We start from the raw sequence: 18,013 nt of genomic DNA, 5'->3' as shown, positions 1-18,013 counted from the left end.
TCTCTCTGGAGTCCGTCAGAGCCTCTTCAGATCTCTCCAGACTCTCCTCTTTCTCTCTGTCCCACTTCTCTCTCCAGCAATGGAGCCGGATGTGAGCATAGAGACTTCCCGCCAGATCCGTGTCGCGATTCTCCCCATCGGTGGTCCCATCCCCCCTTCATACCTCCGCGAGTACACTTCCTTGATCGCGCGCCACACACGTGTCGACCTCGCTTCCATCGCCTCCTTCTACACCGAGCAACAGAAGTCTCCCTTTGCGCACCAGCCCTGGGACTCGGGATCCCTCTCCTTCAAGTTTCTGCTTGGAGATTGCTCCGCTTCGCCATGGGAGGACTTCCAGCCCTGTCGCAAGGTCCTTGCTGTCCTAGGTATCTGCCACCTCCCTTCCTCTTCCCTCGATCTCGACACAGTATCTGATCAGTTTGTTAGTGCGTGTCGGCCATATGGATCTGCTCTCGCTACCCGGTGCTTTGCGTTCTGTCCGTCTGACGCTCAGGTGAGTGGGCCCCTTTTGGCATTTTCATCTTCTCTTTGTTTCGCTTAGTGGAGTGGGTTGAATTTGTAATTTGTATCTGAATTAGTAGTAGCGTTGTCACTACATTTGAGCTAGTTAGCTTACATTTGTAGCCTAGCTAGGGTGATAGATCTTATGCTTTCTTTCTTCCTCTTATAGTATCAATTCTTTTATTTCCTGGGTTCATTTGTTGTTGAGTTGCATGAGTGAGGGGTTGGTTGAGGTTTCAACTTAGGTAAAATCCAAGTAATGAGGTGACATTGCACAATTTATTATTGATTGAGGTTTCAGCTGGTTCAGTTCTGGACGAAATTGCAGCATTTTTTGTCCAATTTGGGCTTAGAGTTCATAATTCAGTACTTTTGGTGCAGTTGCAAATGCGGGGGACATTTGATAATAATAAAATGATTATTTTCTCCAAATGTATTCCTTTGTAGCTAGCAGAGAAGAAAAGAGAAGATATAGTACTATTGGCTTCAGCAGATCGTCAGGCCATTGAGCTTCATATGCTTACATTGGTACAAGAGCTTGCAGCATCTCTGCTAATGGAGTTTGAGAAGTGGGTCTTACGTGCAGAGTCTACAGGCACCATTTTAAAGACGCCTCTCGACTCCCAATCTAGTCTTGGCTCAGAAGAGGTTTACTTTTTTGTAATTTCCTTTTTTTTTCTGGTAATGGTGCTAAACAGCACATGATTTGGTAATTTATTCAATGAGAAGGGAAGATGAGTTAAAAAAAATATTACTCGATATTCTTGACAAGTTAATTCCTTTTATTAAGTTCTCTGTACAATTTTAGTATGTTAACATTTCCCTTGTTGTAAATTGCATTCTATAATTCAAAATTCTATAACATGATTTCAGTTTCAAACTGACAGTACAAGTCTGTAGTGGCATTCGTGTCAACCGTAGGACTGTTTTTCAAGTCGTGATTTAACTTTTCTCATCTTATTCATTTTTTTTCTGTGTATTATTATTAGTCTTTAATCAAGTTTTGTAAAAGTATAATAAATAAAAGCAAAAAATAACTGAATGAAAGAATGGAAGAAGTGGAAAGTTAACACTGACCAGTAAAGAGTTAGGTGCTACATTGTTTTTGTTCAGTTTCTGAAATTGAGATTTTTGACCAACACAATAATGTCCTTTCTGATTTTTGATTGAGTATTTTATGTAGGTGATAAAAGCTAAGAAAAGGAGGCTTGGCCGGGCACAAAAGACTATAGGGGATTACTGCTTGCTGGCGGGCTCTCCAGCTGATGCGAATGCACACTATTCAACAGCAATAGAACTGGCAAGGCTGACTGGAGATGTTTTCTGGCATGCCGGTGCCCTTGAAGGAAGTGTCTGTGCTTTACTAGTAAGTTTTTATTTTATTTTTTTATTCTTTTTTGTTTGGTCGACTTGACTTTTGAGGTAAATGTTGGCATTTTCGTTAGCGTTTTACTTAAACATTATGTTTGTCATATCAGGGACTAAGATCTGTCTGTTTTGAGCAATTTTATTTTTTGTTATTTTATTTATTGGTACTCTTGATTAAGGTTGGCAGTAATTCAAAATGGGTAAGATTGGTGCAATTTGCGAAGGACAAGCTATTCTTTGCTCAGTGATACAAAACAATGCATAACATGTGTAAAATTCTTATAATGTATGCAGTATTTGGCACACAATGTTCCTTGATCTTCCTTTTTTGCTATTATACTGGCAATTTGGACATCCAATTATATTGATTTCTTATAGGGATTATTAAATAAATAGGTTGATCGAGTGGGACAGCAGGATCCAGCAATGGAAGATGAAGTAAAATACCGGTACTATACTGTGATCCAGCTGTATCGAAGGGCTTTTCTTCAAGATAATGCACAGAGGTACAGATATATACTGTCAACGTATTGCTCCGAACAAGTAATTACATTGCCAGGAAGTTTGGACTGTATGACAATCTTTACCAGTACATATCATTCTTTTCTTGAACAAAAGTTGTGCATTACACCTCCCCAGTTTCCTTTCTTCTTCAAAGTCTTTATTCCCAAACAAGTTGGGGTAGGCTAGAAATGAAACCCAACTGGAATCAGCAACACAGGGGCTTCCCATGAGGTCACCCATCATAGTACTACTCATGCCCAATTCGTGAGGGTTTCATTTCCATAAAGAGGCTGTTTTTTACCGCTGGCTCGCCAAGCCTATCACGAACCCTCCTCCTTTTTCCTGGCTTGGGACAGGCTGTGTAGAAACTACACAGGCGGAGTTGGGCATGAGTAGTACTATGATGGGTGAGTAGTACTCATGCCCAATTCGTGAGGGTTTCATTTCCTGGCTTGGGACAGGCCGTATCAAGTACTACTCATGCCCAATTCGTGAGGGTTTCATTTCCTTTACCTACTAAAAAGAAACAAGTTTACATCATCAATTGCTCATGTAATCACCTGAATCAAGACCCTTTTCATATGGTCCCTAAACTTATATGGTAAGCACTGGTACATTCTGTCTGGCACTGTAAAGAGCAAAATCTTTCGATCTGGAATGTCAAGCCTCCTTATTGGACATGTTATTAATAAAAGAATTCAAAATATGATAAGACTTGTGCTATGTAGGGTATCTACTGTGAGCTTTGAGCTAGAGGCCACATTGAAGCTTGCCAGATACCTCTGTAGGTAAGCTTGCCAGATACTTCTCTTACTTGTAAAACAATAGTACACTTTATTAAATGCCCAAGCACACCAACAGTAGGAAAAGGGATGAACACAAAATTAAGTCAGAACTGTATTCTCGTACTGGGCAAGAAGATATTTACTGTAGCATGCGCGCATTCACAAACTAGGTCAGAAAAGTTATGACGGTATAATTAGGTGCATGGAAGCAGTCTAGTTTTGGTGATATATTTATTTGGTAATGATTAATTTGGGGAGAAAATCATGGCCTTTTCTTTTATCAGGCGGGAACATTCTAAGGAGGTTGCAGATTTGTTAATGGGGGCAGCTGACGGCGCTAAATCCCTTATTGATGCCAGTGACAGATTAATTTTGTTTATAGAGATAGCAAGACTTTTTGGGTCTCTAGGATATAGGCGGAAGGCAGCTTTCTTCTCTCGCCAGGTGTCACAACTCTATTCGCAGCAGGAGAATGTCTCGGCTGCCATGAGTGCCTTGCAGGTCCTGGCTTTGACCACCGATGTGTACCGGGTTCAGAGTCGGAAAAACAAGAAAAAAGAGCAGGTATGTTTAATATATCACTATTTGCAATGATATGTTTTTGTCATTTGCTATTACAAAATAACTTTTTTAAGATTTTCTGGGCAAAACTTAATCTGTTTACGATTTTTTTTTAATTATGAGGATACAGGATTGAGATTAAAGTTTTGGGGACACATCAGGTTCCACCTCACATTATATTTTGGAAACATGACAATATTGTCCTTGAAAAATAATTTAGGGGTTGTCATCTTGAACACTTGAGATATTAGGAATGTGGAAAGTTATACTTAAAATAATTTATGTGTTAACCTCTGAATATAATTTTTTTGCAAGGGCTTTGTAACAAATCAGTCCTGAAAAAGTTGGTGAAAGAGGAATGCTTGTCCTGGAAATTTGACATACTTGATACGGCCTTTCACTTTAACTTAATTCACACTCTAGCCAATGAAAATTTGGAAATCAGAAATATGTCCCTGAAGAAAAGGTTAATTCTTTTCAGGAGCCCAGCACAAATCCACCTCAATCAATAGTTTCTCTATTTGAGTCACACTGGAGTACAATACAAATGGTTGTGTTGAGGGAGATACTGATGTCATCAATCAGGGCAGGGGACCCACTGTCAGCTTGGGGTGCTGGGGCCCGACTCCTCCGTTCCTTCTACCCCCTCATCACGCCAGCAGGGCAGAGTGGCCTTGCCAGCTCGCTTTCAAACGCTGCTGACCGGCTGCCAGATGGGACCCGCTGTGCAGATCCATGTCTCCCTTTCATTAGGTAACTGGTTTTGCTTTTACTTTCTTATATTTAGGTACATGTAAAGGTTGTTATCTATTAGTAGAAGTAAATTACTTCTTTCTTAATTTTTTTCCTTGGTTTGTGCTTATTTTTTAGTTTTTTTTTAAGTAAATTGAATTTAATTGGGGAGTTGACATTAAAGTTGAATGTCACTGGATAATATAATGGATGATTGGTCTGAAGAATATACCACTTGAGAATTAGTTACAGATTTGAGGGTTTATTGATGCAATATTGCATTTACTATTCTGACTGAGGACAAATTGATGCTAAATTGTGGAAATTGACGCTAAATTTAGTCATAGGTTAGAATTATAAAACAATGAAGGGCTAACTGGTTTAAAATTATGTAAAATGAGGCTTAACAAAAACATTGTAACTGGAGTACTGCTTCAGGCTCATTGCACAATTTAAATTTTATCAAGAAAAACAGTAATACTGAAAGTTCTTCCTCTTTCTAGGCTTCATTCGTTTCCTCTTCATCCCTCGCAAAATGACATGATAAAACGTAACCCGGCTAAGAAGGAATGGTGGACTGGATCAGCTCCAACTGGCCCATTTATCTACACACCTTTTACTAAATCTAGTAGCAGTACAGGCAATGCAGGAAAAGACCAAATCATAACTTGGATCGTGGGTGAACCGGTACAAGTCTTGGTGGAACTTGCAAACCCCTGCTCTTTTGAACTTGTTGTAGAGAGCATCTATCTCTCAGTACATTCTAGAAATTTTGATGCTTTTCCTGTTACTGTAACCCTTCCCCCTAACACCTCCAAAACCGTGTTACTATCTGGCATTCCCACTGAACCAGGACCTGTTAACATACCAGGTTGTATAGTTCACTGTTTTGGTGTAATAACTGAACACTTGTTTAAAGAAGTTGATAATCTGTTACTTGGAGCGGCACAGGGATTGGTTTTATCGGACCCATTTAGAACTTGTGGTTCTGGTAAGGTCAAGAACGTGACCTTCCCAAGTAATATTGCAGTCGTACCCTCACTTCCTTTATTGTTTTCAAATTTGGTGGGCGGGGCTGGTGCAAATGTGTTGTATGAAGGAGAGATAAGGGACATAACAGTAAACTTGACTAATGTGGGGACAAGTCCAGTCGAGGAGGTGAATGTTTCAGTTTCCGGTAAGAATGTGGACTCTGTAATTAGAGTTGATAATGAGAAGTTGGGGACAGCGGTTCCATTGAAACCAGGTGGGGAGGTTAGTTTTACTGTTACTTTAAAAGCATGGCAATTAGGTGTCGCTGACACTGATTCTGATGCTAGGCGGGTCTCAAGGGAAGGAAGCAGTCCCTACCTTGTTATTCACTATGCTGGTTAGTGCCAAATGACCAAATGACCATTTGCTATTTCTTTTTTATATATATTTTTAATTGTGATGAATTGTTTAAATCGAGGATTCTGTTCTGCTATAGATTATTTCTGTTATTATACAGTTTTTTTGTACTCATAATCAGTATGTCATTTCAGGTCCGGTAGGCTCAAATCCAGAAGAACCATTACCACCTGGCCGGCGGCTGGTGGTTCCGCTTAACATTTGTGTGGTACAAGGCCTTCGATTTGTGCAGGCCCGCCTCCTTTCAATGGAGATACCTGCCCGGTTTGCTCAACAACACTCCTCCACTGATCCTGGGCCTGACTCAGTAAAGACTCTAGTCAAGATCGACCCATACAAAGGTAGTTGGGGCTTACGCCTTCTTGAACTTGAGCTCTCGAATCGTACTGATGTGGTATTTGACTTGACGGTGTCGATCGAGGCAGATGACACTGCATATCACAAAACCCGCATAGATCGGGACTACTCTGCTAGGGTTTTAATCCCATTGGAACACTTTAAGCTCCCGGTGTTGGATGAGATAAGCTCTAAACCTGAACTGAATGCATCAATAAGTGCACTGATAAATAAAATAAAGGTAAGATGGCATTCGGGGAGGAATAGTCATGGGGAATTGATTGTAAAGGAGGCTGTCCAGCAGGCGCTTCAAGGAGCAGTGCTGGACATATTACTACCTGACCCGTTAACATTTGGTTTTCGGGTGGAGAAGGGCGGGGACCCAATACGTGCATGCGAGGTAACGGCTTTGGAGGCAGTGATAAGGAACAATACTAAGGAGACTATAAGATTAAGTTTAAGTGTGAATTGTAAGGATGTTGCAGGAGAGAACTGTTGCGAGGGGCATGATGCCACAGTACTTTGGGCAGGTATATGTGACTTCTAATTTTTTTATTTAAAATGACAAGTATTTCTGTGTCATTAAAATTTGTTGCTGGATAGAAGGCCAATTTTATGTTATATTAGCTTCTCCATTTTTGCAAGCCAGATATCACCTTATTGAGTTAATACATAACAGCGCTAAGCTGACCAATACCACAGGACCAAATATTGTGTTTCCTTTTTTGTTCTTTTGTAATGTCGTCCTTTCTTTCATGGTTTTATTTACATTACTTTTGCAGTCTGTAGTGTCATCAAAATACATGTAAAAACAATTTTTGTAAAATGGAACCCTGATAATTAATAGAAAAAATTATTTGTAGAAAATTTGGAAATGTTCTGACAAACTTTTGTTTCTCAGGTGTTCTTAATAATATACCTTTGGAGGTACCTCCCCTGAAGGAGGTGGTACATTCATTCTCGTTTTATTTTCTAGTACCGGGTGACTATTCTCTCCAAGCCTCAGCTGTGATAATCGATGCGATTGATTTGCTACGTGCTAGAGCTCGTTCCACCTTGCCAGATGAGCCCATATTTTGCCGTGGGTCCCCTTTCCATGTGCAAGTGATTGGTACAACCTAGATTTTCTTTAATTTTTTTGTTTCCCTTTCATCTTTTTTTTTTTTTTTTTTTAAAATTTTTTTTTTTTTACACAATTTCTTGTAATCTCTGGTTAGTGTGAATTTTTTTTCTTTGTTATTTTTTGTTATCTGTATCATTTTTGTATCTATTCAGGAAGATTGTACTATGTTGTAATGAAAGAGGCTATACCTTTTCTTAGTCAAAGTCTTAAGGTGTCAACAATGCATCACGTGAGAATATACAAATTTGAAAACATAAATTCACGAATGAATGGTTATTATTAAACAAATAAATAGATACTGTAGTTCCTAAAATAAAACCAAAAAACTATCTCGGACTCGCTTGGACTATCAAATTCATTATTCCACCTCTTTGAATTACAATTTCACATTCTGATTTTGTTTTGATTTCTGACATAACCAAGATTAGTCTTAACAAGTGCCTAGGGATTTTGTATTGTTGCTTTCAATATATTATCGCGCGAGAGCTTGCTTTCATGAGTTCCTACTTGATGACGCACTGCCTCAATCAATCAAATTTGTAAGTAATTCTTTTAGTTAAACTCAAGCAACCGTAGTTTTTATGGGACCTGATCCATTTGCAACCGTAGTATTTTGAGTTTTTGACCCCTGCCTCTTTTACAATACCAACCTGCTGCTGATCCGGGAGATCACAAGTAGTTAATTTAACAATGCTTTCCTTGGATATACAGAGCGTGCTCCTCTCCACTGTTCTCATCCTTTGTCTTAGTAAAATTTGTTCTCACTTATACAAACCAAAGGAAGCTGCCTCCGAGTCCTCCGGCACTGCCCTTCATCGGCCACCTCTATCTTTTCAAAAAGCCCATCCACCATATTCTGGCCCGCATATCCAAAGATATGGCCCCATTACCTTTCTTCGCTTCGGCTCTCGGCTGGTCCTCGTCATCTCCTCTCAGTTATTGGCTGAAGAGTACTTCCCAACCCACGACCTGGCCTTAGCGAACAGACCCCAATTATTATCAACCACAAGCAGCAACAAAAATGACGTTGTTGGAATGGGTAATGCTAACTATGGTTCCTATTGGCATAGTGTGAGGAAGACTGCAGCAGTCGAGCTCCTCTCTCGTCAGCAGATGCATGCCTCATCAGACATTCGCACGAGAGAGGTCGAAGACATGGCTCACCAGCTCTTCAAATCTTGGAATATTAAGGTTTGTTGTGTCGGGTCAGCTCAGATGGGATGAACAAGTTGGAGTTGAAAACAAGTTTATTTCAACTGTCGCTGAATGTATTGATGACAATGATAGCAGGTAAGAGGTTCTATGGGGATAACATAGATGACATGGAGGAGACAAAGCAGTTTAGGGAAGCAATGGAGGAGCTATTGGCCTTGAGGGGGGCTTCTAATATAGAATATTTTGTACCAGTTCTTCGATTGTTAGATCTAAATGGAATGATAAAGAAAAGGGTACACTTGGTAAAGCAGCAGTTAGAGATAATCCAAAAGCTAATTGATTAGCACAGGACAAATAGCGCTGAAACAAAGAAAACAATGATTTCTCATTTGCTTGAATTACAGAGAAAGGATACAGAGGGATACAGTGACCAAATAATTGGACGCATCAGCCTGGTTTGTTACATTAATGTTGGAAGCAAGATTAAATGAAAGACTAATTTTTTCAACTAAAAGTGACATATTGTTTTGATTATATTTCTCCTTTTAAATTCAGAGCATCTTGGCAGCGTGCTGGATCCTGTGGAAAGAAAGAAACAGAAGCATCTTTGATGGAAGGCTAAATGATCCCAGAAGAGCTGCTGATATAGCGGTACAGGAGGCACAATTGTGGATGCGGCATTGTTGAAGTATTACTATTTGTGTAGGGAAGAGAAGGATGTAATTTTACTTTTAGTGCAATGATGTAATTTGCTGTTAGGATAATGTAATAGCTGATAGCCACTATCAGTTTTTCACAACAAAAAAAATTCAGAGCATCTTGCTAGGTGGAACAGATACCACAGCTAACACAGTGGAATGGACAATGGCCAATCTACTGAACAATCCCCAACTACTAAAGAAGGCGGCGGCTGAAATTGACAAGAATGCCGGGAACGAGCGGTTGATAAAGGAGTCAGACCTGGATAAGGTTCCCTACCTTGGATGCATTCTGCGTGAGGTGCTCCAACTTTACCCGGCTGGCCCACTTATTTTGCCTCATGAGTCACGCGAAGATGTCACCATTGGAGGCTACAACATCCCACAAGGAACAATGCTTCTAGTGAATGTGTATCATATCCATAGAGATCCTGACATATGGGAGGAGCCTGAGAAATTTAAGCTGGAGAGATTCGACAATGGGAAGGCTGAGGGTAAGTTTATGATTCCATTCGGGATGGGCAGGAGAAGGTGCCCGGGAGAAGGCCTCGCCATGCGACAAGTCGGGATGATTATAGGAGCTCTGATTCAATGTTTCGATTGGGAAAGAACAACGAATGAACTCGTTGACTTAATAGAAGGTTCCAGTGTCACCCTTCCTAAAGCCATTCGAAGCAATGTATCGGCCTCGAGAAGCTATGATGAAGGTTCTTTCAGGGTTATGATCTCCTTGCGACTGCGCATTGTGTTATTGTCTTTTTTGCAGAATTTATTTGGATTTGTGCGTTTAAAAACCTTAATAAAATCTTGATTTTCTTGATATATATTTCACAGAGCTGGATTGCCTCCAAAAAAGCATTAATAATTAATCCGTAATAGACATTTCTCTTGCTGATGGTGTTAGTACCAGCATTTCACAGAAGGCCCTAATGCCTCTGTCGCTCTCTACCAGAAAAAGGAAGAACTAACCAGGACTAAACAATCCAATAATTCCCTGCATGTGCTTCTATTTTCTAAAGTTACAGTAGAGTATGACTAATATAATATCAGTGTCATTTCAGTCTATATAACACCAACTTCAAAATCTAGCAAATCAAGTTCAAATAGTGAATCCAAATCGTTCAAACCAATTTAATGTAACAGTAACTGTGATAATTATTTCTGCACTTCGATTCACCATAACCGCAAATAATTCACCAGAGCCACCCAAAATAAATAAATTTTGCGTGTTCGATCATTGTAATTTATGAAATCTCGTAATAACCCAATCTCGTTATAATTTAATCAATAATCCGAATTGAAGAGCTGAAATTGTCTCAACTTCTATGTTAAATTTATGAAAAAAATTCGGCACTTGAAAATTGTTTTTGCATTTTATGCCGTTATGTTTAACATCGATTAGCTCCACTTATTTTCAGGACATCAGCACTGCATCAAGCAGCTCACATGCTATCTGTTTTAAAGAAAAACCAATAATGTGTGCATCACGCTATCCAGTATAGTAATTTCAGTGTTGTAAATAACGGTATGTGTTTGTCGGACGGATGGGTACCGCCAAGCGATTCCGATTAATTGGAATTATGTGACCGATTAATCGTTTTAGTTAAAATTATGTGTATATATTTTTAATTTATTAAAAATGATTTATTAAACTCATCAAATTTATCAAATAAATTTAATTTAACTTAGTTATATTATTATAGCAAGACATTACCCATATTTTTACTTAGCAACACATACGAACTATGCATGTGTAAGTAACATATTTATTTAATGCAAAAATTAATTCGAAAATTAATTTTTACAAATACTAATAACATATTATTTGAAAGAAATCAAACATCTCAACATAAAATCACTAAATTTAGTTTATGATACTAAATTTTATATATGGATATGTTGTACTAATTGAAAAAATTACATCAATAAGTAAGAAAATTATATATTATATAAATAATAGAAGAATTAATCATTTTCAAAATAGGAAAAAAAAACATGTATAAAAAATATTGAATGTATATCAAAGCACTAAAAACAAATAAAATTACAATACAAGATTTATGAATCTTATTATCACACAATCACAGAAAAAAAAACAATGTGAAAATAAATATTTACTAGAATAAACAGAAATAAACAGCAATAAACAAGAATAAACAGATGATTAAACGGGAATAAATGGAATAATCCGGAATAATCAGCCGATTAATTGGAAAGATATGTTAACAGACCTCCGATAATTAGTGTATTCGTAACGGTTTGGATGTCGTTAACGATTAAAAAGGTGTTTAATCGGCCGTTAAGGCCTTTTTTTACGACACTGAGTAATATGTGAGCTTCGTTTCAAGAATAAAATAACCTCTCTTATATTAAGCAACTAGATGTCATGATTTACCAACGATAATGATTAAAAGATAAAATTTTGCATTGAATAACAACATCCAATTAAATAATTTGTCTTTTTTATATATATTTTTTGATATTTTTTACATGTAGAATACATTTATTTTGATACATATTCACTACATGCACTCGTTAACGCTTTTGCAATTTTTATTTTCTAAACATCCAGTATCATATTTAATGTGGACTGTTGTGAAAGTTTGCATAGCTTAGTACCAGAGTCAAAATAACTTTGTTATTATTAGCTAAAATATATTGTGCTGGATTATATAGAATAATAGAATACTATTTAATGAATATTGTTATTCATATTTTTTTACTAAGAACTTGTTTATTCATGCAATTATTTGCAGGATTTATGTTCTATGCGTAAATTTTCAAATTGTTGATAACAATTAGTTATATTGTAATATATACGATATTTGTTCTGACCGACTAAAATTAATTTGAAAATATTACAATCTAATTGTTAGATTCAGATTAAAAGAGTAGACATAACCGATCAATTCAAGCTCTACATATTCCTAATTAATGTATCGGGTTGGGCAGAAGTCTAGTGTACTTTTCGGCTTAGACTAGAAAAACAGTTCTTTGCTTTCGGATACGACAAAAGTAGGTAACAGATACAGGATACGGATCTGGATCAGTACTCTACTGACAAAAACCGTATAATGTTCCATCCCCCACCGAATCAATTCCGGACCCACAGTCCACACTAAATCGGCTGTATCCTCCATCGTACACAACACCGTATAGTGGTGCTGTATCCTTCATTTGTCACTGATCCGATCAATATTGACTATTGAGGAAACCAATTAAAGACGTGTTGGGAGGATACAGAAGAGATACAGGAATAGTTACAACTGGATAAGATGAGACTGTCAATGGTTTTTATGTGGAGTGTATATATCCCACAGGAATTACGGACAAGTATCTCTTCAATATTGTAAAAGATTATTTTCACTTTACGGTTTGAGATTCGGACTAACAAGAGAGCAGTATTAATGGGCTTTGTAATTAATATCAAGTTAAAAAGAACGGTCCAAATCCAATAATTTTAAAAGATTCCTATTACGATACTTGAGAGGATCTGAATTCCAGGAATTACCAACTTATTAGAAATTAGTCGTGCCTTTAACAATTTCGTCACGTCACGTTATTATGTGACGTGATTATTTATGTAATTTGTATGTTGATGACATTACATGATTATTTTTTTAACATTATTTTTCATTATAATTTAATTTCTAATAGTTTTTTATTTTGTTGTATTTTTTTTTGAACTAACTTAAAAACATAAAAACAATAGTTAAACACAATAAGAAGTTTTGAAGATTTTCAGGAATATATAAAAAATTCACCCAAAACAAAATAAGAAATTACCCCTATATAACTGTATCTAAGGAAAAACTCGGTACAAGAGGTGTACCGAGATTCGGTACAACTCATGTACCAAATCTTTCTTTCGATCGGTACGAGGGGTAATTTATGCATCAGACTTTTGATTCGGTACCTCTAGTGGACTGATGTGTACTGAACCAAGAATTTGCTAATAACGGTTATTGTCAAAAGCAACCTCTTTTGTTATTTTTTTAATTACGATTTATAAAAAAAAATCCCATTCCATTCCAATCCTATTTATAAGCCACTCATGATGAATCATTTCACTCAACATAATCCTCAGATTTGCCACCAATGATGGATATACAAGCCATCCTCCTCTCCATTGCTCTCCTAATTGTCTTTGCAAAATTTGTTCTCTCTTATACCAACACAAGGAAACTGCCTCCGAGTCCTCCGGTACTGCCCTTCATTGGCCACCTCTATCTTTTCAAAAAGCCCCTCCACCATACTCTATCCCGCATATCCCAAAGATATGGCCCCATTACATTTCTACGCTTCGGCTCTCGACCTGTTTATGTCATCTCCTCTCCGTTATTAGCTGAAGAGTGCTTCACGACCCATGACTTGGCCTTAGCGAACAGACCCCAATTATTATCAGCCAAACACAGCGACGGAAATGTCATTGGAATAGGTAATGCCAACTATGGTCCCTATTGGCGTAGTGTCAGGAGGATTGCAACAGTTGAGCTCCTCTCTCCTCAGCAGTTACATGCCTCGTCAGGTGTTCGTGCAATAGAGGTTGAAGACATGGCTCGTCGACTCTTCAAGTCTTGGAAGACTTGTTGTATCGGATCAGAGGGGTCAGATTGGATGAAGAAGTTGGAGCTCAAAACAATTCTATTTGGACTGTCGCTTAATGTGTTAATGACAATGATAGCAGGGAAGAGGTTCTATGGAGATAACATAGAGGACATGGAGGAGACTAAGCGGTTTAGGGAAGCAGTGGATGAGCTATCTACCTTGAGTGGGGTATCTAATATAGAAGACTTTGCACCAGTTCTTAGGTTGTTGGACCTAAATGGAGTAATGAAGAGAAAGGCATGCTTGATAAAGCAGCAGTTAGAGATGATAAAAAAGCTGATTGAAGAGCACATGACAAATAGCGCTGACACAAAGAAAACGATGATCGCTGATTTGCAGAGAAATGATCCAGAGGGATACAGTGAGCAAAAAATAGAAAACATCATCCTGGTATGTTAAGTCTGAAGCTAATATAATATTACAATATTATTGGAAAAGTACATACCAAAACAAAAATTCAATATCATCTCGAGCGAATGTATTTTTTTTTAACTAAAATTGAGACATTGTTTTAATTATATTTCTCCCTTTAATTTCAGAGCATGATACTAGCTGGAACAGATACCTCATCTAACACAACGGTATGGGCAATGGCCAACCTACTGAACAATCCTCAAGTACTAAAGAAGGCCGCAGCTGAAATTGACAAGCACGTCGGCAACGACCGGTTGATAAACGAGTCGGACATTGCTCTGGTTCCATACCTTGGATACATTATGAGTGAGGTTCTCCGACTTTATCCTGGTGCCCCACTTCTTTTGCCACATGAGTCACGCGAAGATGTCACCATTGGAGATTATAACATCCCACATGGAACGATGCTATTTGTGAATGTGTATCATATCCATAGAGATCCCAACATATGGGAGGAACCTATGAAATTTAAGCCAGAGAGATTCAACAACGGGAAGGCCGAGGGTAAGTTTATGATACCGTTTGGGATGGGGAGGAGAAGGTGTCCGGGAGAAGGCCTCGCCATGCGACAAGTCGGGTTGATATTAGGAACTCTGATTCAATGTTTCGATTGGAAAAGGACAACGAATGAACTCGTTGACTTAACTGAAGGTTCTGGTCTCACCCTGCCTAAAGCTGTTCCACTTGAAGCAATGTATCGGCCTCGAGAGGCAATGATGGAGGTTCTTTCTGGGTTATGATCCCCTTGTGATTGCACATAGTCTTATATAGTATTTTTTGTGAGATTTATTTGCATTTGTAATTTGTAAGAATTTAATAAACATGATATTCTTCATATATGTTTCCCAGAGCTGGATTGCCTCTGAAAAGTCGTGAATAATTATTATATTTAAAAGGTATTTTTCTTTTCTGATGGTATTACTATCAGGACTTCCCTGAAGGCCCTAATGTCTCTGTTGCTCTCTACCAGTAAAAGGTTGAACTAACCAGGACTAAACAAACCAATAATTCACTGTGGCATTATGTCTGGGCTGTCAATTGCATCCAGTCTGATAGTTCAATAAGAGCCTTTATAAACAAAATGGATTCCACTTTAGACCGGTTTATGACTATCGTAAATTTCTTTCAATTCTTTGGGCTGTCAATTGCATCTAGGCTGATAGTTCAATAAGAGCCTTATAAACAAAATGGATTCCACTTTATACAGGTTTATGAGTATCGTAAGTTTCTTTCAATATGAAGAATTGAAGACTACATCCAACTGCTTTTGGTCCTGAGAGACAAAGCTACTCCTAAAAGACTACATCCAACTTCTTTCTGGTACCCAAAATCCACTTACAACCTAAGAAGTTCAAAAAGACTAATTATTGTATTCAACTTACAACAGACAAAGCTACTCCAAAAGTCTGAGATGCACATCAGCCTTACAAGGCATATAATCATAGAAACCATTAGGCTATATACACAGAAAACAAATTACCCAAAAAAATCCCTAATAAACAACATATTTTGCAATTCTTAGACTATAATCAAGGAGTAAATCTTGTCCAGACCCAGTTATGGAGTACACATTCTCCAGAGCCGCCTCCTCTTCTCCTTCCAAACCGAAACTAGTACATGCCAAGCCTCAAACACAATTAAATTGAAACCAATTAAAATCATATAATGTTATTATTGCAGTACATGCCCAGTCAGAAAATACTAAGCTGAATACACATCAAAAGAGTTAATGAAAGCCACAATATATATAGTAGCCAAATAGAACTTTGCAGTTTGCACACATTCAGTTAATTGCTACCAAATGAAGATTGTTCAGATCACCTGCGATTCAGTTCATTCATTTATTCACTGTCGAGTCCATTCCGAAGGTTTAGCTCCAACAGGGGCCTTTCCTTTACTGGTGATTCTGATTTTGGAGGAGATAACTATATGACCTTCCTGATCAAATAATTAAGTTATTAACATCACAAGGCAGAATTGAAGTTAGTTTGAAAAAAGAATCATCATTTCTATTTCGCAACAGATGATCCATATTTTGGTGTGGGTCCCTTTTCCATGTGCAACCTAGATTTTCTGTTTTATTTTCGTTTTTCTTTTATCTTATAATCCATTTCCAATGTTTTGATTTTTACACAATTTCTTGTAATCTTGTAATTTTTGGCTAGTGTCTTTGTATATCAAGGGAGATTGTGAGATGTTCTTGTAATGAAAGAGAGTCTATACCTTTTCTCAGTCAAAAACGACCCAAATGTGAGCCTAATTACCTATAGTTTCCATTTCATCTTACAAATCCGACTTTACAATTTTCTAACAATATTTACGGCAAATTCAATTTGTACTAATGTAAAAACCATAGTAGGAAAAATCGGTATCGGTATCGGGATCGGTCCCGGCCGATACCAATACGGGATCAGAGGATCGGATCGGGATCGGCTCAGGATCGGGGTTTTTTTTTTTTTCTTTATGATTTGCTATGTGAGGATCGGCTCAGGATCGGATCGGGGTCGGCCGTATCGGATCGCTATCGGCCGATTTTGCCTACTATGGTAAAAACAATCTGGTTGCATTAAACTCGTGTTGGCATTTATTATGCCTGATAATCGAACTCTTTTAAGGTTTCAAAGGCATATATATATCATGACTTCACAATATATATACAAAATTGAAAACATACATACACGAATGAAATTATTAATAAACAAATAATTTAAGTCCTAAATATAAACTAAAAAATTACCTCGGACTCACTTAAACTCCCAAATTAAGTATTCTAGATCTTTGAATTACAATTTCAACTTCTGATGAGCTAGCCCAGTGAAGTACGACTAGATTTACCGCGCGCTAAGGGTGCAATTTTCCTTAGAATTACAATTATCTATTTGCTTTTTTTGTTTTGTTTTGGTATCTGATGTAACCAAGATTTGTCTTAACAAGTGCACTGTCAACTGCTCATTTGTATATATTCATCACAGACTTGAATCATGGCGCACTGCCAACTACTATTGTGTACTAGATCCTGCCTCTTCCTCAAATTCCTTAAACTATACCTGCACTATCAATATTTTATGGATGCACTATTTCTTGATTGATACCAAAAACTAAATTAGCTAATACTTGCCTTTAGTTGACATAAGTATATTTTGAAGTTGATTTCTGCTGGTGATAACATTTAGTACGAAATAAGTAAAAATTAAAAGTTAAAAGCAATAAATAATTGAAAAAGAGAACGAAAAATGTTGTCACGTATGTTATAGCTATCGTGCTAATTACATAATTAAATATAAAAATATGTTACAAGTCAAGATAGAAGAATGACAACTGCTATCTATATTTGAGAGATATTTAATTTGTTCTAACTAATAATATTTTTATTGTTCAGCGGAGAAAAGTAGGTAATACACCTAATTTATGAAGACAAAAAATGAGTAAATACTTTTCTCCGCTCAAGCTTGCTGATGTCACAACGAGAGAGAAATGCCTGAGGCGGTTGTAAGATTGGCGCTGCGCAAGCTTGCTGTTATCATAGCGATGGAAGCGCAACTCTTGGGTGGGGTTGGGAGGATACAAATATGCTGAAATTCTCGTGAACTGAACTCTGAAATATCTGTTTTTCTGAATCATCCGTCCAATTGTTTCGAGATTCGTTCAGAGAAAAACCAGGTGCTTTGAGATTCATGCATAAAAACATTGAATGGCTGAATTCGAAAAGGCAAGGATTTCAGAATTACAAATTCACTTATAGAGAATTTCAGCAGATCCTATTCCTGATTGAGAAGCTGCCTCGGATTGTGCTCCAGACGGAGGGACGTAGAGGAAAAAATAGCAAGAATCATTGT

General features: G+C 37.6%; 3 protein-coding genes across 3 annotated transcripts; all 3 read left to right on the top strand.

The window, feature by feature from the left end:
* TRS120 (transport protein TRS120) lies at positions 1 to 7,505 on the top strand. Its single transcript, XM_078309228.1, has 10 exons — positions 1 to 496; positions 952 to 1,152; positions 1,688 to 1,870; positions 2,269 to 2,378; positions 3,105 to 3,164; positions 3,446 to 3,725; positions 4,204 to 4,475; positions 4,958 to 5,823; positions 5,978 to 6,709; positions 7,081 to 7,505. Exons 1-10 carry the CDS (start codon positions 80 to 82, stop codon positions 7,299 to 7,301), a joined length of 3,342 nt encoding a protein of 1,113 aa, XP_078165354.1. The 5' UTR covers positions 1 to 79; the 3' UTR covers positions 7,302 to 7,505.
* A 430-nt stretch (positions 7,506 to 7,935) lies between these two features.
* On the top strand, positions 7,936 to 10,031 carry LOC144560156 ((+)-piperitol/(+)-sesamin synthase CYP81Q1-like). Its single transcript, XM_078309335.1, has 2 exons — positions 7,936 to 8,912; positions 9,271 to 10,031. The coding sequence occupies exons 1-2, from the start codon at positions 8,835 to 8,837 to the stop codon at positions 9,964 to 9,966; spliced, it is 774 nt and encodes a 257-aa protein (XP_078165461.1). The 5' UTR covers positions 7,936 to 8,834; the 3' UTR covers positions 9,967 to 10,031.
* A 3,046-nt stretch (positions 10,032 to 13,077) lies between these two features.
* LOC144560153 (isoflavone 3'-hydroxylase-like) lies at positions 13,078 to 15,019 on the top strand. Its single transcript, XM_078309331.1, has 2 exons — positions 13,078 to 14,153; positions 14,303 to 15,019. Exons 1-2 carry the CDS (start codon positions 13,254 to 13,256, stop codon positions 14,915 to 14,917), a joined length of 1,515 nt encoding a protein of 504 aa, XP_078165457.1. The 5' UTR covers positions 13,078 to 13,253; the 3' UTR covers positions 14,918 to 15,019.
* Positions 15,020 to 18,013: the final 2,994 nt, after the last annotated feature.

The sequence above is a fragment of the Carex rostrata genome, chromosome 10, assembly GCF_964058835.1.
Source record: "Carex rostrata chromosome 10, lpCarRost1.2, whole genome shotgun sequence".
NCBI lineage: Eukaryota > Viridiplantae > Streptophyta > Magnoliopsida > Poales > Cyperaceae > Carex > Carex rostrata.
This window is presented reverse-complemented; position numbering and strand designations above follow the sequence as displayed.

Excerpts from the sequence above, each read along its gene's own strand:
- TRS120 (XM_078309228.1), top strand. The coding sequence starts at position 80 with ATGGAGCCGGATGTGAGCATAGAGACTTCCCGCCAGATCCGTGTCGCG. Across the intron at positions 3,165-3,445 it reads CTTGCCAGATACCTCTGTAG|GCGGGAACATTCTAAGGAGG; the intron begins GTAAGCTTGCCA and ends TTCTTTTATCAG. Across the intron at positions 4,476-4,957 it reads CCATGTCTCCCTTTCATTAG|GCTTCATTCGTTTCCTCTTC; the intron begins GTAACTGGTTTT and ends TCCTCTTTCTAG.
- LOC144560156 (XM_078309335.1), top strand. The coding sequence starts at position 8,835 with ATGATTTCTCATTTGCTTGAATTACAGAGAAAGGATACAGAGGGATAC. Across the intron at positions 8,913-9,270 it reads TAATTGGACGCATCAGCCTG|AGCATCTTGCTAGGTGGAAC; the intron begins GTTTGTTACATT and ends AAAAAAATTCAG.
- LOC144560153 (XM_078309331.1), top strand. The coding sequence starts at position 13,254 with ATGATGGATATACAAGCCATCCTCCTCTCCATTGCTCTCCTAATTGTC. Across the intron at positions 14,154-14,302 it reads AAATAGAAAACATCATCCTG|AGCATGATACTAGCTGGAAC; the intron begins GTATGTTAAGTC and ends CTTTAATTTCAG.